We start from the raw sequence: 20,477 nt of genomic DNA on the forward strand, positions 1-20,477 counted from the left end.
GCTGAGACAAAGCGAGAGGGTAGCACAGACATATATATACTACCAACTGTAAAACAGATAGCCAGTGGGAAGTTGTTGTATAACAAAGGGAGTTCAACTCCAGGATGGAAGATGCCTTAGAGGACTGGGACGGGGAGGGTGGGGAGGAGTCAAGGGAGGGAGGGAATACAGGGATATGTGTATAAAAACAGATGATTGAACTTGGTGTACCCCCCAAAAAATAATAAATAAATAAAATTTTTAAAAAAATCTGCAAGATTCCCCATTGAGCATTATCTCTGTTCCCAACATGAGGTATATTATCTCATATTTCTGAAAGTCATTGCATTATTAAGCCAGAGAGCTAGGATTCAATATCCTTTTTTTCAAGAAAAATCACTAGAGTTTCTGACTGTAAACGTGCATTTTTTAAATCTATGAAAAGTTGACAAAAACCAGGAATGTTTTATTATGATATTTTATTATGGGTGTCTGTACGGAAAAAAAAAGATCAACAACCACATACAAGCTTACAAAGTTTAATTTCAACACATTCTCTGTGTTATTGTGACAAAAGCAGCCCCATAATTTGTTTTGTTGTTGTTGTTGACTTTTACAGGTTGCAGAGAAAGAGTCCCCTTCAGTGACACACCAGGAAATCTTTTTGACAGGAGACATGTACAGATGATGTGCATCTGTGTTTTGAATGCAAGGCAACAATTCTGACCTAGAGTTTTAAAAGTGAAAGTACATTAGCACCAGAACATGTGTCTTTAAAGCCTTGCCAAATATTCGTAATCTTGACCAGCAATGACAAGAAAAAGGAAAAGCACCTTTAAAAGCAGTTGATATTCAAGATTAAAATAATTATGGCTTCAAAAATATTTCTTTAAATTCTTGCACTACACTCTACTCTTTTTCTTTTAACCAAATATTTTAGGAACTTAGTGAAATTTATAAATTTTGGCATTTTATACAAATTTTTTCATCTTCTGGGTCTTATAGAATTCATCTGTGTTTATGACCAGGTTGAGGTAGTTGAAACAGGAAGGTCTTTTCTAATTTCATGTTTGACTTTTCAGAAGAAAGGTTATCTTTTGATGGTAAGCACCGTCATCGCTCTGCAAATGGGCTAGGATTCAAAGAATGTAACGCAGTGTTATTGGAAGAGTGTTGAAGTTTATTTATTATAGCACCATTGAGACATTTTGAAATTGGAATTGGTAAAAAAATAGAACAAAAAGCATTTGAACTGTATTTGGTGTAACAGCAAAAAAAAAAAAAAAAAGTATCCTTTTTTGGTCAAATTATACTTTTTCCAAAAATTTTGGAAATAAATAACTGGAACTTAGTTGGTCACTTGTACTGGTTGACAAGATTAGAACAAGAGGAACACATACGGAGTGTGAAACTTTTTGCTGGGATTTCAGATAGAGTTTGGTTTATAAAAAGCAAACAGGGCCAATGTCCGCACCAAATTCTTGATCAGGACCACCAATATCATAGGGTGCAATATCTATAATAGGTAGTCTGACAGCCTTGCGTGTTCGGTATTCGAAGACTGTTTTGCCCCATTCCCCAGTGTGTTTCTGTAAAAAAGAGCAAAAAGAAAAAAAAGTTATCATGACATTATAATTAGTTTCTCTGATTGAAGAAGTTAAAAAAGACTTTGTTGAAGGGAGTTGCCAACTTGCCATGTATATTATCTTCCATACATGTGAGACCTGCTCCTGTTCAAAGTGATAATCCTCCAGGTTGATAAACCACATTGTTAACCAAAAGCCTTCTAGGGCTTCAGGGTAAACCCAACAGGGAGGCTGCCACAGGCCAGTCCATTCTCAGAAAGCTTGGTTCTGGTCATTGTTACCAGGCATAGAGCTGGTTTCCTAAGAAGTGGATAGGTCTCTCACATTGGAACTTGTTAATATTAGGAGTGAATTCTCCTTCTGTTCATAAACGATAATAACAAATGATTGATTTAAAGTTAACCTTTAAAATTAAAAAGATTTTAGATTGAGTCCATATGATGGTAATTATGTAGCATGGATAGTAACTGTCTAAATTATCTGGTAAAGTTTATATCATGGATTTAAATTTCAGTTGCTTTCACATCAGCTGGTTTTCACCTGGAGGTTGAGAAGATATACTCATTTTTTGTGCCATTTAACCATCCCTGGAATGAATCAGTAGATTCAATATAATTCACACCAAATGCCATCTTTTGTTCACTCTCGTTATTTTTATTCCTTCTTTTCAAAGTAGACTAGACAAGACATGCTAAGCTCATTAGGATCCATACTTATGAAAATGCTGTTACTTACAGTGCAACCATCCTCCAGAACTGAGTAGGTGAATTTGCCATTTCCTTCAGCCTTGAATTCGCCTTCATTTGATCCCATCAGCCTCAAGGCTTTCTTTACATTCCCACTGGCATGATCCATGTATGCAATGCTGTTCTTGCAGTGATACGTGATGTTCTGGGAGGCTCGGCTGGAGAGAAGTCGGAGGAATGCCAGCTGGACATCGAGGACATCTTCAGGAAGCTCAGGATTGCCATAGCTAAACTGTGATAGGGAACAAATAAAGCTGATCAAACATTTTAGCTGCATTTTAGCTGCGATTCATGCAGCGTAGTACAGTCCTTGTAATGTAAATTGTTCTTACATTTTATGTATGCCTGTGTCTTTACTGCATGTATAACATTAATGCTAAAGAAGATCTTAAGAAAAGTGAAAGATGGTTGCATATGAAGTATAATTTAATCTAGTTTAGCTTTTTTGAGAGACAAGTTATAGAAGTAGTTACGTGAGTATACAAAATTTTGCACTTTTCTCTTTATTAACTAATTTTGTTTTGTGAGTAACAAATGGGAGGAACAAAAAGTCAGGTAAGTAGAGATGGATTAGTTAAAGAAAAATGGTGTATCTTTTCTTACCTGAAAACCACCAGCCATGGATTCTCCAAACCAAACATGTTTCTTCTCAGCACCAGAATCAGCCCACCAGTTCTTACGTGGAACAGTCAAAGGACTGGCACTTAGGCATGTTTCCCCAGTTTCCATGTTACAGTATACTTTAATAGCGTCCAGTTTGCAACCTTGGTTAGGATCAACCCAATATTCTCCTGAATAGTCACAAAAAGGACAATGGGATTGGTTATAAAACCCAATAATGGAATCTGAACCAAAATGATTTTGTAAGGCATTCATAATGTTGACTGCTAATGTATTTGTATTTTATGTATTTGTACTTTATAGGGTAGCATAATAGAGGAACTTTTAGATTGTTTCTTAATTTGAAAAATTTAATAATTAGATTTAATATAAAAATTATTTCAATAAATAAATGTTGCAATAATTAAATTACAAATTATATCTACATCAAATTATAAGTATTTGATCCTGAAAACACAGTGATATACATTGTTTATCACTCAAAGACCTTTGTGATGATATGAAAAACCATGCCAAGCTATGATTTGTATTAAAATGTCTACAAAACTGTCTTTAAATTTTCCTGTGAGGGTGAGTCAAAAATTATCCTCACTCTTGACTTACCCTTGTACATTTGGAATATTTTGAATTTATATTTCAGTTAAAGTACACCTACAAAAATTCATGTTTTCTTCCTCAGAATATCAAGGGGTTTCAATTCAACTAACATTCTTTAAGTATTATCTCTGCTACATAATATTTTCTACTCACAGTAAAATTTTCCTTTTCCCTCAATGCTAATATAAACAGTTTTCTCTGTTATCCTGTTGCCATGAGTGTGAAAGATTCCCCAACATACCACTCTTGAGCTCAGGATGGCAGAACTTCAGATCTCTGCAGTTCCGAGCAGGGTTTTTACGAGAACCATCAGGACTAATGAGGCTTTCTATTTGTCCATTGACTGATTTGAGTGAAGTCATAATCTCGTCGGTGTTGATTTTGAAATCCATTGGTTCATCTCCATAATATGGGGCATAACCACCAGCTTTTTCGGCTCCAATACCACCAATGGCAGCAGCCCCAGCACCACAGCATGGACCGGGGGCACCAGGGGGTCCAGGAGGGCCTGGTTGTCCTGGGTGACCTGGGGAGCCCTAGGAAGGGGAAGAACATACGTCACTGAGGTGTGCTTGTTTGGTATCCACTGAAAAAATAAGTTGCTAGCTCCCAAAAATGCATTACAAACAATTAATACATTGTGTCATCATAATTATTTTAATAAAAATTTCTTTGGGTTGTTTTATGATCTAATATTAACCAATTTATAATAATTATAATTTAGCATTATGAAATTTAGTGTGTTCCAGTGTGTAAGAAGCAACGGTGTTAGAACACAAATTTTATTCTATCACGTTTCCTTCTGTATAAACGATGTAAGCAATTCTGATGCTGACGTGGCAGAGGGGTTCTGATCAGGAAACTTAGATTCTGATCCCAGGTTTGTCATTAACTTTGTGTTTGGGGGTTAACCATTTAACTTATTTGTGTTTTAACTGTGTAACTTGTGGGGATAAGAGTTTTTCTTCCACTTACCCCAAAGGTGTGGGATAGAATGTATTAGGAATGACGATATCAGTAGCAAAACAGGAATCATGGGAGCCATTTGAGAAGTGGAATACACTCTATACTTGTCAATCATTGTGACTGTCATAACTGTGAGAACTCTAACAGGAGATGAGCACGGGCAGAGTTCACTTTATTAATTGGGCTGTGTCTTTATTCTGATAGAACTATTATCTGATAAACTGTTAGAAAGGTTTTTTTTCTTCCTGTCATTATGGCATGATGGAGAAAGTCTTCATGTGGTGAAGAATGTCTTAAAGCCATTGTTTGGTTCTTACGTTTGGTAATTGCATTGTGTTTAACTCACTATCTCAGTTTAAAAATATTGCAAAGTGTTTCTGAAACTGTGAAAATTATAGCAAATTAAAAACACACTTTTATAAGTGATGCCTTACCTCAGATCCTCTTTCACCTCTGTTACCTCGAGGCCCTGGTGGTCCAATGGGACCAGGGTGTCCACTTGTTCCATCTTTGCCAGGGGGCCCACTGGGTCCAACAGGTCCCTAAGAAATTATCATGATATCACAATGCTAGAATACTTTCCTGGAGTGCAAATATTTTTAAATATGGACCTTCCCATATCTTTCTGTGGTACGTACTCTGGGGCCTGCAGGTCCTGGACTACCAACGGCACCTTGGTGACCAGCGGGACCCTGAAAGGAAAAGAAGGTGAATATGGATGAAGACTTTAAAAAGGCTTAGGAAACTGTATGTTCAAGATCAGATCAAGGAACATGGATATCATGATAAAATATGACTTCCTTTTCCTTTAATATCACCATTGTCTCATGCCAACTACTATTTCAAACAAGACCTCTAATCCATTTCTAATCTCTTTTAGCATGGGCTTTCACAGATGAACATTTTTCTACTCTTGGTCTCTAAGATTTGCCTATCTCATCAGTTAAAACACATTGAGGGGCTTTTCTAACAAAATGGATGCACTTACTGGAGAACCTGGGGCACCTGGGTTACCAGGGAATCCGCGATGTCCTTTGATGCCATTAGCACCACGTTCACCCGTTTCACCTTTGTCACCACGTGGGCCTTGGGGACCCTTCGCAAACACATTTCAAATTAAGGTCACACACACATACACATTGGAAAAACAAAATAGAATTGATAACAATTCAGTCCATTTTATAACATTCTACAAGCTAGACATCCCATCAACAAACACTGCATCCCTGGAAAAATAAAGATTGTTCTTGTGGTTGTTTTGGTCTCAGATTGAGAATTATATGGAGCCACAGTAATTGATGTGTAAACCCATAGCCTTTAGATCCGAAATTGCTTTCTATAACATCAAAGGAAAGTTTAAATTTGGTTCCATAGTTATGTATTGTCATCCCTTTTTCCTGAACATGCAGAAAATAGAATATTTCCTACATTGTAGAATTTGCTCAAAAAAAAAGAAAAATAAAAAGACTTACAGCAGGACCCCTTACACCAGCAGGACCTGGAGCACCAGCAGGACCAGCAGGGCCCTAAAATAAAAATGAACAAACACGCAGGGACGTGTTTATTTCTTGATACAGTTTTGTTTAATTTAAATGTTAATAATTTCATTGTGAGGGAATAATGATATGCTTGCTATTACTGAAAGTTAGTACAATTTTCTCCTTAATAATCCTTTCCCTGTTTATAGCTTTATCAGAGGGTCTAAACAGGAAAGCTGAGAAAATCCTGTTAATTCAATCTTATATTGACCGAGTTGATATATACTTGGTGTGATGAACACCACTGGGAATTTTAATAAATGAATTCTTCATTGACTACTGCCAGAAAATTCTCATATATCTTTATCACCACAGTTGCCTAAAAACTGACTAGCATACAAAACTGTAAAACAAATGAGAGTAGGTCTTTTGGTTGGCAGATATGACATTCTATCTTCTACCTACTGAGTTCTTTATTGAGAAAAATAGAGAAGTAGGGAAAGACAGTGTTCATTAGAACTCACAGTTTCTCCTCTGTCACCACTCTTTCCAGCTGGACCCACAGGACCAGCTGGGCCTGGGTGGCCAGGAGCACCAGGGGCACCAGGAGAGCCATTTTCACCACGGTCACCCTGTGGACAAGTTCACAGTTCCAAAATCAATCTATCAGCAGCCATTGCTTTAATGACAAGAACCTACTGTACATGTGCTTGTTATACCTTGCTACCAGGAGCTCCATCTCGGCCTGGCAGACCATCTGATCCAGGGTTTCCCTGATTAAAGGAAAAAAAAAAAAAGAGGAAGAAAAGAAATCAAATTCTTTGGAACCATTTAAATACCATCTAAGCCATGCATTCTCAATGGGAAAAATATTATCTGAAAGAGGATAAAAATTGGTTCTTGGGAGTGAAAAATCTTAGATATGACAATGGGTGTGGCCCTGCAAGGGATGACAAGATCTAAACAGATATGCAGTATATCTGTGGTACTAACTTTTCACAGGGTGAGAGAGCGATACGTGACTAGAAAAAAAAAGTCTAAAAGGGATCCTTAGGGGAGAAATAAGAAATAAAATCTTGACACACAGTAAATTAAGCTGATAATAGAAATCTACAATTTAAGAAAAGACTAATCACAGATAACATGCAGAATATTTTTACCTAGAAGGAATGTTGTAAATTGGGTCTCTCTGCATTCCTTTTTTCTTTATTTAACTAAAGATCATGTTCTTCTCCATTAATGATCATTCATTAGGTAAATACCAATGAATGCGAATATTTAAGGCTATTCTAAATTATAATAGAAAGACTATCTATTCCTAGAGAAAGAAGAGGAACTTTGGAATGTGGCAATAATTACACTTTTAGACCGAAAGTAAGGCCCATTTGACCCTTGCAAAAATAAATTATCAAATACTACCCGGCTTATTGGATATTTTCTAAGAACTAGTACTTACATCTCTTCCAGGTTCACCAGCTGCACCAGCCAGACCAGGAAGACCCTGGGCTCCAGGAGGACCACGTTCTCCATTGAGACCACTAGGTCCTGGTTTCCCATTTTCACCCTGCGTACAAAAAAATAAAATAAATTTGTATTTTAATCTAGGAAATCAATTAATATGATATTATCAGATGTCTTTGTTTCCTAATTTCTTCCTAGAATCCTAATTTCTTCCTAAAACTATCCTTGCCATAGGGAGAAGCTTTGGGGAAGCAAGCTTCTTGTGTTTTCTAATTTGCTCAATGAATCTGGATACCAAAAGCTTGAGTAATTACATCAATTATCTTGTTAGAATACATCCTAATATGGAGAAAGGAAGAATGCTGACAAGTTTCCTAACCGGTATTTGAGACGACAAGATATTTTTCTGTGATATCAATCTATTTGTGTTGATGTTCAAGGGTGGTCTATGACGTGCATTGTTTTTGTGTTCCAGAGGCTTTTAATAATATGCATGCTTCCTGAAAATCTGAAAATATCAGAAATTTGCATCTAATCACAGGAAAACTTGTTCATTACGTACTTGCTATGGTTATGCGACACCTGAGGACTATCAAAGAGTCCGGTGAAAGATAGCTATACTCACCTTGGGGCCCTGTGGGCCAGGGCCGCCCCTAGCACCTGGCATGCCTGGTGGGCCTGCAAGACCTCGTGCTCCAGCAATCCCTGCAATTCCGAGTGGGCCTGGAACTCCCTGTTATGACAGATAATGAGATCTTAGTTATACTTTATGTGACTATGTTTTCCTCTACTGGATTTGTGATTGAAAATAAAACTATTGTCAATTAACAGAGCAAAGAAACTACTCACCGGAGGTCCCTGGGGGCCGGGTGATCCCTTCTCACCTGGTTGGCCAGCATCACCCTTTGGTCCAGACACCCCAGGACTGCCAGGAGCACCATTACTACCAGCTGGACCTGGGGAGCCATCTTTGCCTGAAGGACCACTGGGGCCTGGCGGGCCTGGGTTACCCTACAAAGAAATGTTTGAAATTTGAATATTTTATAATGAAAAAGTAAAGTTTTCTTCCCTCTTTTACTTGCATTCAAATAATTTTATATGGGATTTAATAAAAAGAGAAGTAGCAATGGATACGTTTCTCACCCTATGCATATATGAATGCTCTTTAGGGAATATATGGTTAGGAAATACTTTAAAAAGTACTCACATTATTGCCAGGAGGACCAGGAAGGCCACGACCACCGGGGAAGCCAGCAGCACCCTGTGAAAATATAAATATATTTTTGAATGTTGAAAATCAAGGAGAACAAATAATTAGCCACTAAAAACAAATATAACTTGTAAGAAATGTGGTGGGACTGGCATTCTACTCTGGGTTCACTTATGGTTTGTTTTTTCCTCTTGGAATTTACATATAACTCACATACGAATGAGTGATTATAATTTTATACTCTCTTTAGGGATCTAGTGCTTTCAAAGCAGTTTTTATACAGTGATATTAATTAATGCTTTTCAGTAATAAAGAGGATCATTACTTACAGGACCACCAGGACTGCCACGTTCACCTTTGACACCTGCGGGGCCAGGAGGACCCTATATAGAATGGAGATGGAAATGGTTTATAAGAATAGCACCAAAATCAAAATTTGGGAGAAGCATTAAGCCTCTGAAAGTCAATAACTGCTTATCACGATAATCATCTTGCCATACATACAGTGATTATGCTGTACATCTTAAACTTATACAATACAATGTTATATGTCAATTATATCTCAATAAAACTGAGGGAAAACACTACCACAGAAATGAGAAGCTACATCAAAAAAATAAAAACAGTAACTCTAAGGGGACATTAAAATAACTTGACTCAGATCATATCTAGATTGTTGGAGCCAAGCTTCAAACTCCTAACTGTACTCCTAGGAAAACTGTACTCTTGTCACCATGCCAAGCTCTCTCAGTATGAAATATTAAATTATCGACAAACTTAAGTGCTTTCCATTAGCAGGCTTAGAGAAAGAGAGGTACATACGGCAGGTCCAGATCCTCCGGGGGCTCCTGCAGCTCCAGGAGGGCCTCCTTCACCTTTCTCACCAGGAGAACCTCTTTCTCCTTTAGCACCAGGCTCACCGTTCTGGCCCTGCATTCAGAAACAAAAACAGCCTGTGAGCTGACATCCTTCACAATACACTGGGCTTATCATTTTTCTTCAGAAAATAGAATTCTTCAGGTGGAGAGAGATTGAAATAAAATTGGAAAAGAAGAGTCTTTGAAGACATGGAAGAAACAAAGTCAATAAAAATATTTCCATGACAGGGACTTCCCTGGTGGTCCAGTGATTAAGACTCCATGCTTCCACTGCAGGGAGCAAGGGTTCGATCCCTGGTTGGGGAACTAAGATCCCACATGCCATGTGATGCACGCCCTGCCCTCCAAACCTTCTATGATCAAAGAAAATTATCAAGAAAGTGGTAAGATGTATATTACTTGTCATAAGGGAGAACCTCTCTCTGAGAATGGTGCGTTTCAAAGCGAGCACCAGTAAATGCGCTTGAGAACAATGGGGTTTAGAACAAATTTTAATTAGTAGCATCTAATAATGGAAGAACCTTTAAAATTTTCAGAGCGCTCTAAGTCTAGGGGATCATGTTAGCCTCATTAACCTGGCATAAAGGGAGGCCAGGTGTTTTTATCTCCATCTTCTACGCAGTAAGAGAGAAGATAAAGTAAAAGAAAAAAAAAAAGGAGGTGGATAAATGAAACCCCATAGGGAATGAGTGGCTGAGAGGGACTAGAATTCAGACTTGACTTTTACTTCTGCTGTTTTTCAGTGAGATAGTGAATCTGGGCTGTGTGACATGTATGTTTTAATGTTCATACTTACAGGAGCACCAGGGAAGCCGGCAGGTCCTGGTGGCCCAGATTCACCTCTCTCACCCTTAAGTGAAAAATATACTCATTAGTCACAGTGAAGACATCTTCCCATTGGGAGCTCACGTCACCTTTTTTATCATCTTATCTTTCCTTTAAGCTAAGGAAAGATAGCATTAGTGTGCAAAGCTAACTAACATAGCTTAACCTCTGAAGACTTTTCCATTTCTTAATGAAAATAAAAGTAGGCAACACCAGAACCATCACTTCCTGCTGCCTCTGACTGCGATATTATTTGCAAGAAAAATAATTTGAGAATTCTGAAGTGTTTAAACACTTAATTGTGTAACTTTTAAAAATGTAAGGATTTAAAAATAAAAATAAAAGTATGGTAAAAATTTTGAGAAATCAATCATTCAACTAATTAATTAATTAAAAACATTGACTAAATCTCTCTCCTGAGTCTGCAAACTCTGAAGGTAGAGAATTTTAAATCTAGAAGACGCCTCAGGCAGAGATCCTATAGCTTTAAGAAATACTCATTTACAAGTGCATATTATTTGTGCAATTTTTATATTTTTTCCAGAATTATTTAGGGAAGATGACAAGATTTGAAATGATCTTTTGTGATTTTTAGGTTTAAGAACTTTAACCTTGCCTTGTATGTTATAAGATGCTTAAAGACAGTATCCCATAATTGAGACTCAGGGCTGTGAGCAGAATTGCTAAAGAGGGAAGCACAGATAGCTGCTGCCTGTGTAGGGTTAAAATTATGTCGAAACGTCTTTAACACTTACAGGGCCACCACGAGGACCAGCTATACCCGGAAGTCCAGGGGCACCACTTTCACCCTTAAAAAAGAGAAAAATAATTAGTATTGCCCTGCATCCAAACAACAAGGATGACAACAAAAGACATTTTCTGTTTCTAAATAGTGTCAAGTGTTACCTTATCTCCAGGCTGACCAGCTGGGCCAGGGGGACCAATGGGACCAGTAGGACCCTAAAGAAAATGAAAATATACTTCAATTTTGAAGATAAAAAGCATCGTTTTCCCTGTTAATCAAAGAGCATATATATGGACATACTGTTCATCTAAGAAACTAGATAATATGATTTCTTTGATGGCTTGAATGATATGCTCTTCACTCACTGTGTAAACAGTGCAGAGTTTAGTAAATATAAGATTTTATGGATTCTATAATTCAATGGGAATTTATTGATTCATTTTTTTTCTATTGCAGAAAATAAAGATGTGATGTAAGATCTCACAGTCATCTTTTAAAATTAAAGTGCATTGCCATATTCAATTGTGTAATACTTCAAAATATTTCATTTCACCATTCAAAGTACTGTTATACATATTAAACTTTTCACATTGACATCTTCAAATATTAAAGTTTTACTTATATTACATAAGTAAAATATTAGATTTTTAAAAAAATTGGATGATGGCTTACCGATCTAGTCTGTTAAAAGAGAAACATTTATGAATTTGTTTAAGGCAACGATAGTAATGTCTACCTAATGGCTTAGTTATCATGTTTACTTGCTACACTCATATCTAGGGGTTTACTAATGTGAATAGAATTGATTGTAATGTACTTTTTAAAAAACTTTTAGTTTGAAATAGTTATATAGATTCAGGAAAGGCTGCAAAGAAAACATACAGGAAAATCTGGTACATCTTTCTCCCAGCCTCTTTCAGTATGGTATAGTATCAAAACCAAGAAACTGACATTGGTACAATCCACAGAGCTTATTCAGTTCGCATCAGTTATGCATGCACTCATTTGTGTGTGTATGTGTGTATCTAGCTCTATGCAATTTTATGCCCTTGCATGCCCACCACCACAATCAAGATATTCAAATGCACAATCTTCCTCGCCCCTATTCCTAACTTCTGGCAACCACAAAGCTGTTCTATGTAATTACATGGTTTCACAAATGTTACATGAATGGAATCATGCAGTATGTCCTTTTGCCACTGACTTTTATCATTCAGCATGAGGTCCTTGGTGTTTGTATCAGTTGTTGCATGTATCAACTTTTTATTGCTAAGTAGTATTCCATGGTATGAATGTACCCTGGAATTCTAATGTTTTTTAAAACCAAAAAGTTCCTCATGAGCAGTATTAATTATCTTGGATTTTAGTGACTTATGATGACTTTAGCTTATAAAATTTATCATACTTCTGAGATTTTTTTCAATTCTTAGGTCTGAACTATTAGTGATAGAAATCAGGAATTTCAACAATCACGTCATATGGATCTTCTTAATGCCCAGGAGGTGGCAAAATATGATCTAACGTATCATAAGGAGTTTTTGGAAAACATAGAAGTTGAAGCGAGAGACTACTCCATATCACATATGGTAAATCCTGTTTCTCCCCAGTCCGAGTACTCACCCTTGGACCATCTTTCCCTGGAGCACCATCGACACCGGAACTGCCAGGCTCACCCTGCAAATAAAAGCCAATGTCATCAGATAGAGGTATCCTCAGTGAAAACAGGCCAAGAAGAGTAGCAACCCTCAAGATTCTCTGCAATGAATAGTAGGTGTTCTGATTAAAAAGTTGCTCTAGAAATCCATCTCAAATTTCATTTACTATGAAATGATAATATTAATTTTGAAAACAGATTACTTGCTAGTAATGTTGCCTTCCTTTAACTAACAAAGTCTGTTTTATTACATAAGTAACAGAAAATAAGTTGGTACCTTGTCACCCTTTGGACCAGGGCCTCCAGGACCCCCTCTTTCCCCAGGCATTCCTTGAAGACCAGGTGAACCAGAAGTACCAGGTGGCCCTGGGGCACCAGCGGGGCCCTGAAATTAAATGAGAAATAGTAAAGCACAAGAAAGAAGTGAAATGCACTTTGTAAAATCTAGCTGAATTGAATTATGTGGAGTTACCTTTCCTCCTTCGGGACCAGGGGGGCCAGCTCCACCTCTAGGTCCCGGGGGCCCTGCAGCTCCAGCAGGTCCACGTTCACCAGGGGCACCAGAGTCACCCTGTAGTAGGAAGATGGAATATCTCTGTTAGGAAAACCAATGCTAAAAACAGAGCAAAAACACCCTAAATTGTATTATTTTGATGTAGACCACAAGGTTCTTAACTTATATTTTTGCACAATTTGGAAATTTTTATAATTATAAGTGACATTTGATCAACTGAGTAAGAAATGGAAACATAAAATTAGTTAATCTAAACAAGGAAACTTGGATACCTGGTCTGATGAGCTAGCTTTGACACTATTATTATTATTTTATCACAAGGGGCAAATTTTAAAGTTCTTCTACCAAAACAGTTTTCCTATAGAGAACCAATGCACTAAAAGGGTTTTCTTTTGAAATTTCAGTCCCTGAGTTGACTCCACAGTATTTATTCATGTCAGAAAATTTAATTTTCCAGATGATGCAAATTTATTGTATTAGAAATGTCCTCGGTTACCCTAAGTGTATTCACCAAACATTTGCAATGTGGCACTTCTCAAAAAAGGAATATTTTGGTTCGCTATACTAAAAATGTGTCACTAATCAACTGCTCTATAACATGCTGAAGAAATGAGAAAATAAATTGAAATATTTACCTTGCCTCCTGGAATTCCAGGCGAACCAGACTCACCCTTTGGTCCCTAGGAGATTGGCATTGCATGATTAGGCCTCTATCAGAATGTAAGTTATATAAGTATAAGCAAAATACATACTTGACTTATTTGCATACTGTACAATTTGTCCAATCTTGAGCTATATGCTCTTCCTTCAGTTCCTTGTATTTTATGGTAAAATTCAAACTTTCCATGGAATAGTTATGATTGAACAATTTTTCTTTGTTTTGTTAATGCATTTTTCAAAACTAAATGTTAAAGCTCAGATACCATGGCAGGAAAATGCAAAAGTTAATAATTTATAAATGTTTAATATTTATTCTCTTAGCTTCTGAGTTTTGAAAAAAATGGCATGCAACTTACAGGTTCACCAGGTTTTCCATTTTCTCCTGGAGGACCACCCGTTCCAGGCAAGCCCTACAAAGAATCATATTTGTATTGTGTAATCACTTCAAACATTGCTTGTAGAAAAGCTTCTCTTATGTAAGTATGTTTCTGCAAAGTGTTCAAAAAATGGTTTTATCAGTCTTTTCAGGTGTAGAAAATTTGCAGCTCTCAAAATCCAATGATAGGTGATAATCATATCTTACAAACCTATGTTCATTTCCCTCTATTCTTTCTGTTGCTGTATATAAAAATGAATTGATGAGTGTGGTGAGATGAATTTAGCTATATACACTTAAATTACAATAAAAATAAGCATAATCATATAGAATTATGTGAACTTTATTTTAAAAAATTTATTAACGCACTCATTCTAGAACAGACATGAAAGTTATGCCTGTGTATTAACAGTCTATTATTTTATTTCAAGGTAGAAGTCAGATCCACACTTTTTAAGTTTACGATGAATTGTAATCTTTTACTGTCACAAAAAAATTGAACTGTTGATTAACTCAACAAATACAGCTAACAAAGGAAAGTACTGATAAAAGTAGGTGCCCAATGACATTTAAGTAACAAAATCTTACTTGTAATCCTTGTGGACCAGGGGGTCCTGTGTCTCCTTTGTCACCACCTGGCCCCTATGTAGAAAAGTAATGAGATGCTTCAGTATAAAATATTCTTTCATATTTAGTCCACACAGTTTTCATTTCATTAGGCCAATTGCTGAATTTAAAAATTAATGCTGTAAAGGAGGGCAGAGCCTGGCTTGTGGAAGTGATGCGGGGAGACATGTACGACATAAACTTTACTCAATGTCAGTATTTAGCTAGCTAATTAAATAAACAAGCTTTGCAATTGCTTTGGTGAACTATAATGATACAGCATCAGAGATTATAAAATTCCCAAGTCTTCCCTCGGCCCCACTCCCAACCACTTTCATTTCCAATTTATGCGAGTAAACTTACGGTAGGTCCTGGGGGACCCTGAGGTCCGGTCTCACCATTCTTTCCAGGAGGACCCTAAAAAAAAGCAGTTATGAAAACAGAGATAATGATAATAGAAGTCATAAGGTTGGAGAGAAATGCTTCTACTAGAAGACTGGAAGTGAGTGGATGAAAGCTACGTACCTGAGGGCCAGGACCTCCAGGGCCACCTCGTTCTCCATTCTTTCCAGGAGCACCCTAAAGAAGTAGCCAGTATTTATTAATTCTCAAAAGGAAATTACTTATTACAGCATTCTCTCATGTTTTTGATCTGCCTCCTACACACACATGCATACATCCATAACTGAAAACTTCTTTCTAGAACTAGGTTTCCGTAAATGTTCTACTCTTTGCCCAGAACTCCAGAAAAAAAACTTTAGCCCCCTTCTCACATGGTATTTTGATTTTCATATACTCTTCTGTGCTTTGAAGTGCAGATCAATTTTTGACCATCTTCACCCCCGTATAGAAAGTAAAAGGCCTTCACCTTCTGTCAAATATTTATTGAAGAAACAAAGGAAGGAACTCACATCATTTCCTTTAGGACCAGGGAAACCCATGACACCAGGCTGACCTCGGGGACCAGATGAACCTGGAGGACCTGGTCTACCACTTTCTCCTTGACTTCCCTAATGAGAAAAAATTATGTTAATAGAGGTTTCATAAAAATCTGATCAAAATATACAATGTACATACCAAGACTATACAAAGTACATTAAGCCTAGTGCAAACTGTGCATTTCATTATTCTCTGGACTTGTAAAACGAGATGTTAAAAATGTACTTACGGGAGGCCCTGGTTTCCCATCACTGCCTGGTCCTCCGGGGCTACCGGGCATACCCTAAATTGAAGAATTCATTTAGCTGAATTTAAAATGATAATTAAAAAATACTAAAAACATCTATCTGTAAAATTTTGAGATTTCCATTGACACATGTAGCCTCATATTTGCACACGTTTTTCTGTCTGTAAATATCTCAGTCAAGCATTCCATTTTCTGTTCTTCAATCTGTACTAGCTTCAGTTTTTTTAGAAGAATTTTGTTTTGTTTTGAGCCTACAAAATGTATAGTCTGATTTAAGTTATTTTTCAATGTTCTTCATTTGCTTTTCCTCTTAGTAAATGACAATGTCAATCAAACAAGTGTTTCTCTTTACCCTCAATCCTGGACCTCCAGGGAGGCCGTCTCGGCCAGGTTCTCCAGCAACTCCTCTGGGCCCTGCAGGGCCTGGACCACCACGATCTCCAGCAGGACCCTATGTGATGAAATAAACCAACATGTATGTAAAAGTGGCTTCATTGACCCAAACATTGACAGTACTTAGGTTGCAACTAGAGAACTTCTTTTGGTCCCTTAAAGAGATGTGGGTGTTGCTGACATGCTCAGTGTAAATCATTGTTACCTGTTAGCTTAGGTTGTCACACTGGAAATATTTTAAGGCAACTTTGATGAACATCACATGCTGAAGAAGGCAATATTTAATGGGCTTTGCAATATACTTTGGTGCTTATAAAATTAAATATCTTTGACGTTATGAAATCAGATTTGCATTGCACTTCAGAGTTTCCGAAGAACCTTCAGGCATTTTAGTTTAACTTATTCTTGCAATGATATTGCGATAAATAATTCCCAATTGACAGATAAATTAAAGAATTCTCATAGAGGTTAAGTAATATTAGGTACAAAGCTAGGAGAATGGCTGAGCAGAGAATGGAATCATTGTTTTACATTGGGAATTATTATTTTTTTAATTCCAATATATTTCATTCAGATCTTTTTGTGTTAATTAATGGGAAACTGTATAGAAGAATATACCTATGTGCAGCACTAGCATTTTTGAAAATTGAAACTAAAGTTATCTACCTTTTCTCCTGGAAGGCCATTTGCTCCAGCAGGTCCTCGGAATCCAGGCATACCCTAGAAATAGTGAAAGGCAAATTTTAAGTCCAAAGCGTCAAGAGTTTTTCATGTCTCATATAATGAAGTGCTTCAAAACACTATTTGGGATTGAGTACTACTCAAATTAAGAAGAAACATGGCTGCCTCATGATAAAGGTGAAGTTCTATGATTGTTTTTTTTTCGATGCCCAGGGAAGCATACCCTTTCTCCTGCAGCTCCGGGAAGTCCATTTGCACCAGGTTCTCCAGGCGAACCGTCTTTGCCATCTTCACCCTTAGGTCCTGCAATACCTGGAGAACCAGCTTCCCCCTGTGAAAGGATGTCAATAAGGAAATAATGACTGAATCTCATTGCAAAATTTTTACCTGTTTAGTTCCTAATTATGTTATACATTTCTAAGAAATAACCAAATCTGTTGGGGCAATACTTACACGTTCACCACGTGGTCCTGGCTCTCCTTTGGCCCCATTCTTACCAGGTTCACCCTAAAATGGAACATAATCTTGGTTTAAAAACATGGAAAATAGACTAACAAAATCATCACCAGTCACACCTGATTCAATTATAAAACCAGAGTAAAATCAGTATAAATTCAATGGAACAAGAACAAAGAGCCTGCTATTTCTTTTTTTATTGTGAGAAATAAGCCACACCTTTCAGTTAGTAAAGGAAAAATAGACAACTTACTGCAGCACCTCGCTGCCCAGGAGCACCATTGGTACCAGATGGTCCTGGAGGACCTCGGGCTCCCATCAGTCCAGGAGCGCCAGGAATGCCAGCAGGACCCTAGAAACAATCCAAGAATATTAACATTAACCAAACTTGAACTTTCTTTTATAAACAGCTAGCTTAAATGTATTGTCATGCAAAGGAAGTCAATAATATATGTGTGGCTGAGAGGCAGGTGAGTGGTGGGGGCATCTTACCATTTCACCTTTACCACCAGGACTACCATTACTCCCAGGAGGGCCCTAGAGGAGGAAAAGAACTTATTAATAATAATGCAAATAGTGCACATATATTTGAAGTTGCTCATGTAACTGTAAAATAAATTTATTGATGTGTTGTGCTTTCCAGAGAGTAGGTGATTCCTCCAACTACAGCACAACATATAACATGTAGCAAAAAAGGATCATTATCTGAATAAATTAAAGATAATATGCACTTGGTCTAAATTATCAAATAAGTACATAAAGAAAAGAGATTTTTGGTCTTGTTTCTTTTCTGAATTTTTCTGACTGGTGATTAGTTTGGGGCACAGTCTTCAAAGTATCAGATAACTTACCCATCCTCTGCTTCATACTGTCATATAACCATAAAATTCATAAATTCTAGAAGACTGCAGGCCTCAAAACTAATTTCAGTACTAGTCATATCAATATTTATCATAGGAGAGTTATTGCAGAGCACTAAGCAACATTTTTTTTTTCAAAAACGTACTTTTAGCGGATAGCAACATTAGAACATATGCTTTCATGCAATAAATTGTAGCAACGCCCTCCCTTGATTAGCCACACTTGGTACTCACAGGAGGACCTGCAGCACCAGCATGTCCCTGAGGTCCAGGTTCTCCTCTTTGCCCAGGGGCGCCACTTGAACCAGCAGGTCCTGCAGGTCCAACTTCACCCTAAAGGATAAAACCCTAAGTAGTCAGTCTTCCTTGCCACTTCTAATCTCTTAGCCAGTTTCCTAATCAGTCCTGTTTAAACCCATCTCCCAAAGACTGGAGTAGTATGATAATTAAAGCAAACTGTCATTACTCATAAAGGCAGAGAAACACGGGAGCTATGTGTGTGACTGTGTTATCTCTGTTTGCAGAAAGAGACTAGGAAGAAAGAAAACATATCAGAAGAGATCAGAATAGCTGAATGTCAGGGATAACACCGCTTTTGGAATCAAGAATAGGGCTTTAAAGATCTATATAGGTCAAATAAATCCACTTAATTGTTAAAAAAAGTATTTTCAAGAAGCAGTCCGATGATTTTCTGTTGTCTCAAAGATATATTTTACATTATTCTACAGAAATACATGTTTACCTTAGCACCAGGGGAACCAGGAAATCCTGCAGTCCCAGGGGGACCAGGGGGACCCTAAAAAATTAAATGACATTTCAAGAGCTCTTAGTCAAGTAAAGAAAAACTAACTCTACTGGTAAATAATAAGGGGGTACATACACAACATAAAGGAAAATTATGCAGATAAAAACAGTATCTATCATCAGAGATGAACATTATGTGGAGAAACAATACAGTAAAATAAAAAGAAAATTTGGATCCCCCATGACCGACCAATTTTGCCATGCATTCTGTGACTTTGTGCAGGTTACTTGGCCTTGAACTCTCATTTATAAAATAGAGATAGCATTATTATCTATTTTGCAGGACTCTTTTAATTGTCATATCCAATATTGGCCCTTAACTAACATTGTAAGTACTATACAGATGTTAGCAACTGGCCAAGTACAATAAGGAGTATGAGAATTTTGTTTGGGCTTAGTGTTTCTAGATTAATTGTTTCTAGGTTTTGTTTATGGGGTTAGTGTCAGTTTGAATCAGGTATTTATGAACAATGTTGAGTTTTGGGTCTACAATCCATATTATTCCAATATTGCACAATTCCATAATTTCTCATTATACTAAGTACATCAGGGTTAGATAAAAAGTTACTTACTGGCTGTCCATCACTTCCTCGAGCTCCATCATTGCCTCGAGCCCCCTAAAAAGAGAAGTTGGTCTCAAATATCTTCTTCTTTTTGAAAGGCTGGTCACGAGTAATATTTTAACTAAAAGTCTGACTCAGTTGACTTTTCCTCAAGTATATTAAAATCTGCTTAATAATTATATACTTTTAGAGGCAAATTGTTAAAATTCTGATAAGTACAGCAATGATCTGATGTAGAAAGACTGGATTCTGTATTTTACATAACTGAATGCAAATTAATGTATAAACATGCCAAGTTAACTCTTAAAAAATCCTCAACAGATAAAAACTATAAAACACTCATTTTTTTTGCTTATAATTATGGCTAAAATTTTTATGGAGGTGACTTTAAATGCAGTTTTATAGAAAACTTCTTGCAGATTGTCACAGCCTGAAAACTGACTGAGACACTTATCAGGTTGTAGTTGTGTATGTCAGAAAGAACACTCACTGCGGCTCCAGGAAGTCCTGGCCGTCCTCTCTCACCAGGAGACCCTCTTGGACCCTACAGGATAAAATTAAAAGTGTGGTCTTACTTTAAACTAGACATGTATAAGAATGGTTGGGGAGGAAGCGAGGCAGGTTTTGTCCTT

The 20,477-nt window shown here is 37.1% G+C and overlaps 1 protein-coding gene across 1 annotated transcript in view; it reads right to left on the minus strand.

Annotated features, from left to right (window-relative positions):
* Window positions 1-441: 441 nt before the first annotated feature.
* The window catches only part of COL3A1 (collagen type III alpha 1 chain), a 38,070-nt gene continuing 18,034 nt past the window's right edge, over window positions 442-20,477 (minus strand). Inside the window, exons 13-51 of the mRNA XM_057744520.1 lie at window positions 20,336-20,389; window positions 19,855-19,899; window positions 19,221-19,274; window positions 18,713-18,811; window positions 18,111-18,155; window positions 17,872-17,970; window positions 17,616-17,669; window positions 17,386-17,493; window positions 17,148-17,201; window positions 16,441-16,539; window positions 16,071-16,124; window positions 15,814-15,912; window positions 15,428-15,481; window positions 15,266-15,319; window positions 14,885-14,938; window positions 14,277-14,330; window positions 13,896-13,940; window positions 13,219-13,317; window positions 13,024-13,131; window positions 12,713-12,766; window positions 11,254-11,307; window positions 11,103-11,156; window positions 10,319-10,372; window positions 9,467-9,574; window positions 8,974-9,027; window positions 8,642-8,695; window positions 8,284-8,445; window positions 8,060-8,167; window positions 7,430-7,537; window positions 6,693-6,746; window positions 6,498-6,605; window positions 5,968-6,021; window positions 5,484-5,591; window positions 5,134-5,187; window positions 4,930-5,037; window positions 3,771-4,065; window positions 2,915-3,102; window positions 2,301-2,543; window positions 442-1,568 (exon numbers count right to left, since the gene is read on the minus strand). Coding sequence (XP_057600503.1) covers window positions 1,422-1,568; window positions 2,301-2,543; window positions 2,915-3,102; window positions 3,771-4,065; window positions 4,930-5,037; window positions 5,134-5,187; window positions 5,484-5,591; window positions 5,968-6,021; window positions 6,498-6,605; window positions 6,693-6,746; window positions 7,430-7,537; window positions 8,060-8,167; window positions 8,284-8,445; window positions 8,642-8,695; window positions 8,974-9,027; window positions 9,467-9,574; window positions 10,319-10,372; window positions 11,103-11,156; window positions 11,254-11,307; window positions 12,713-12,766; window positions 13,024-13,131; window positions 13,219-13,317; window positions 13,896-13,940; window positions 14,277-14,330; window positions 14,885-14,938; window positions 15,266-15,319; window positions 15,428-15,481; window positions 15,814-15,912; window positions 16,071-16,124; window positions 16,441-16,539; window positions 17,148-17,201; window positions 17,386-17,493; window positions 17,616-17,669; window positions 17,872-17,970; window positions 18,111-18,155; window positions 18,713-18,811; window positions 19,221-19,274; window positions 19,855-19,899; window positions 20,336-20,389 — 3,501 coding nt within the window. The 3' untranslated portion in view covers window positions 442-1,421. The remainder of the gene's footprint in view (window positions 1,569-2,300; window positions 2,544-2,914; window positions 3,103-3,770; window positions 4,066-4,929; window positions 5,038-5,133; window positions 5,188-5,483; window positions 5,592-5,967; window positions 6,022-6,497; window positions 6,606-6,692; window positions 6,747-7,429; window positions 7,538-8,059; window positions 8,168-8,283; window positions 8,446-8,641; window positions 8,696-8,973; window positions 9,028-9,466; window positions 9,575-10,318; window positions 10,373-11,102; window positions 11,157-11,253; window positions 11,308-12,712; window positions 12,767-13,023; window positions 13,132-13,218; window positions 13,318-13,895; window positions 13,941-14,276; window positions 14,331-14,884; window positions 14,939-15,265; window positions 15,320-15,427; window positions 15,482-15,813; window positions 15,913-16,070; window positions 16,125-16,440; window positions 16,540-17,147; window positions 17,202-17,385; window positions 17,494-17,615; window positions 17,670-17,871; window positions 17,971-18,110; window positions 18,156-18,712; window positions 18,812-19,220; window positions 19,275-19,854; window positions 19,900-20,335; window positions 20,390-20,477) is intronic.

Source organism: Hippopotamus amphibius, chromosome 8 (assembly GCF_030028045.1).
Source record: "Hippopotamus amphibius kiboko isolate mHipAmp2 chromosome 8, mHipAmp2.hap2, whole genome shotgun sequence".
Taxonomy (NCBI): Eukaryota; Metazoa; Chordata; class Mammalia; order Artiodactyla; family Hippopotamidae; genus Hippopotamus; species Hippopotamus amphibius.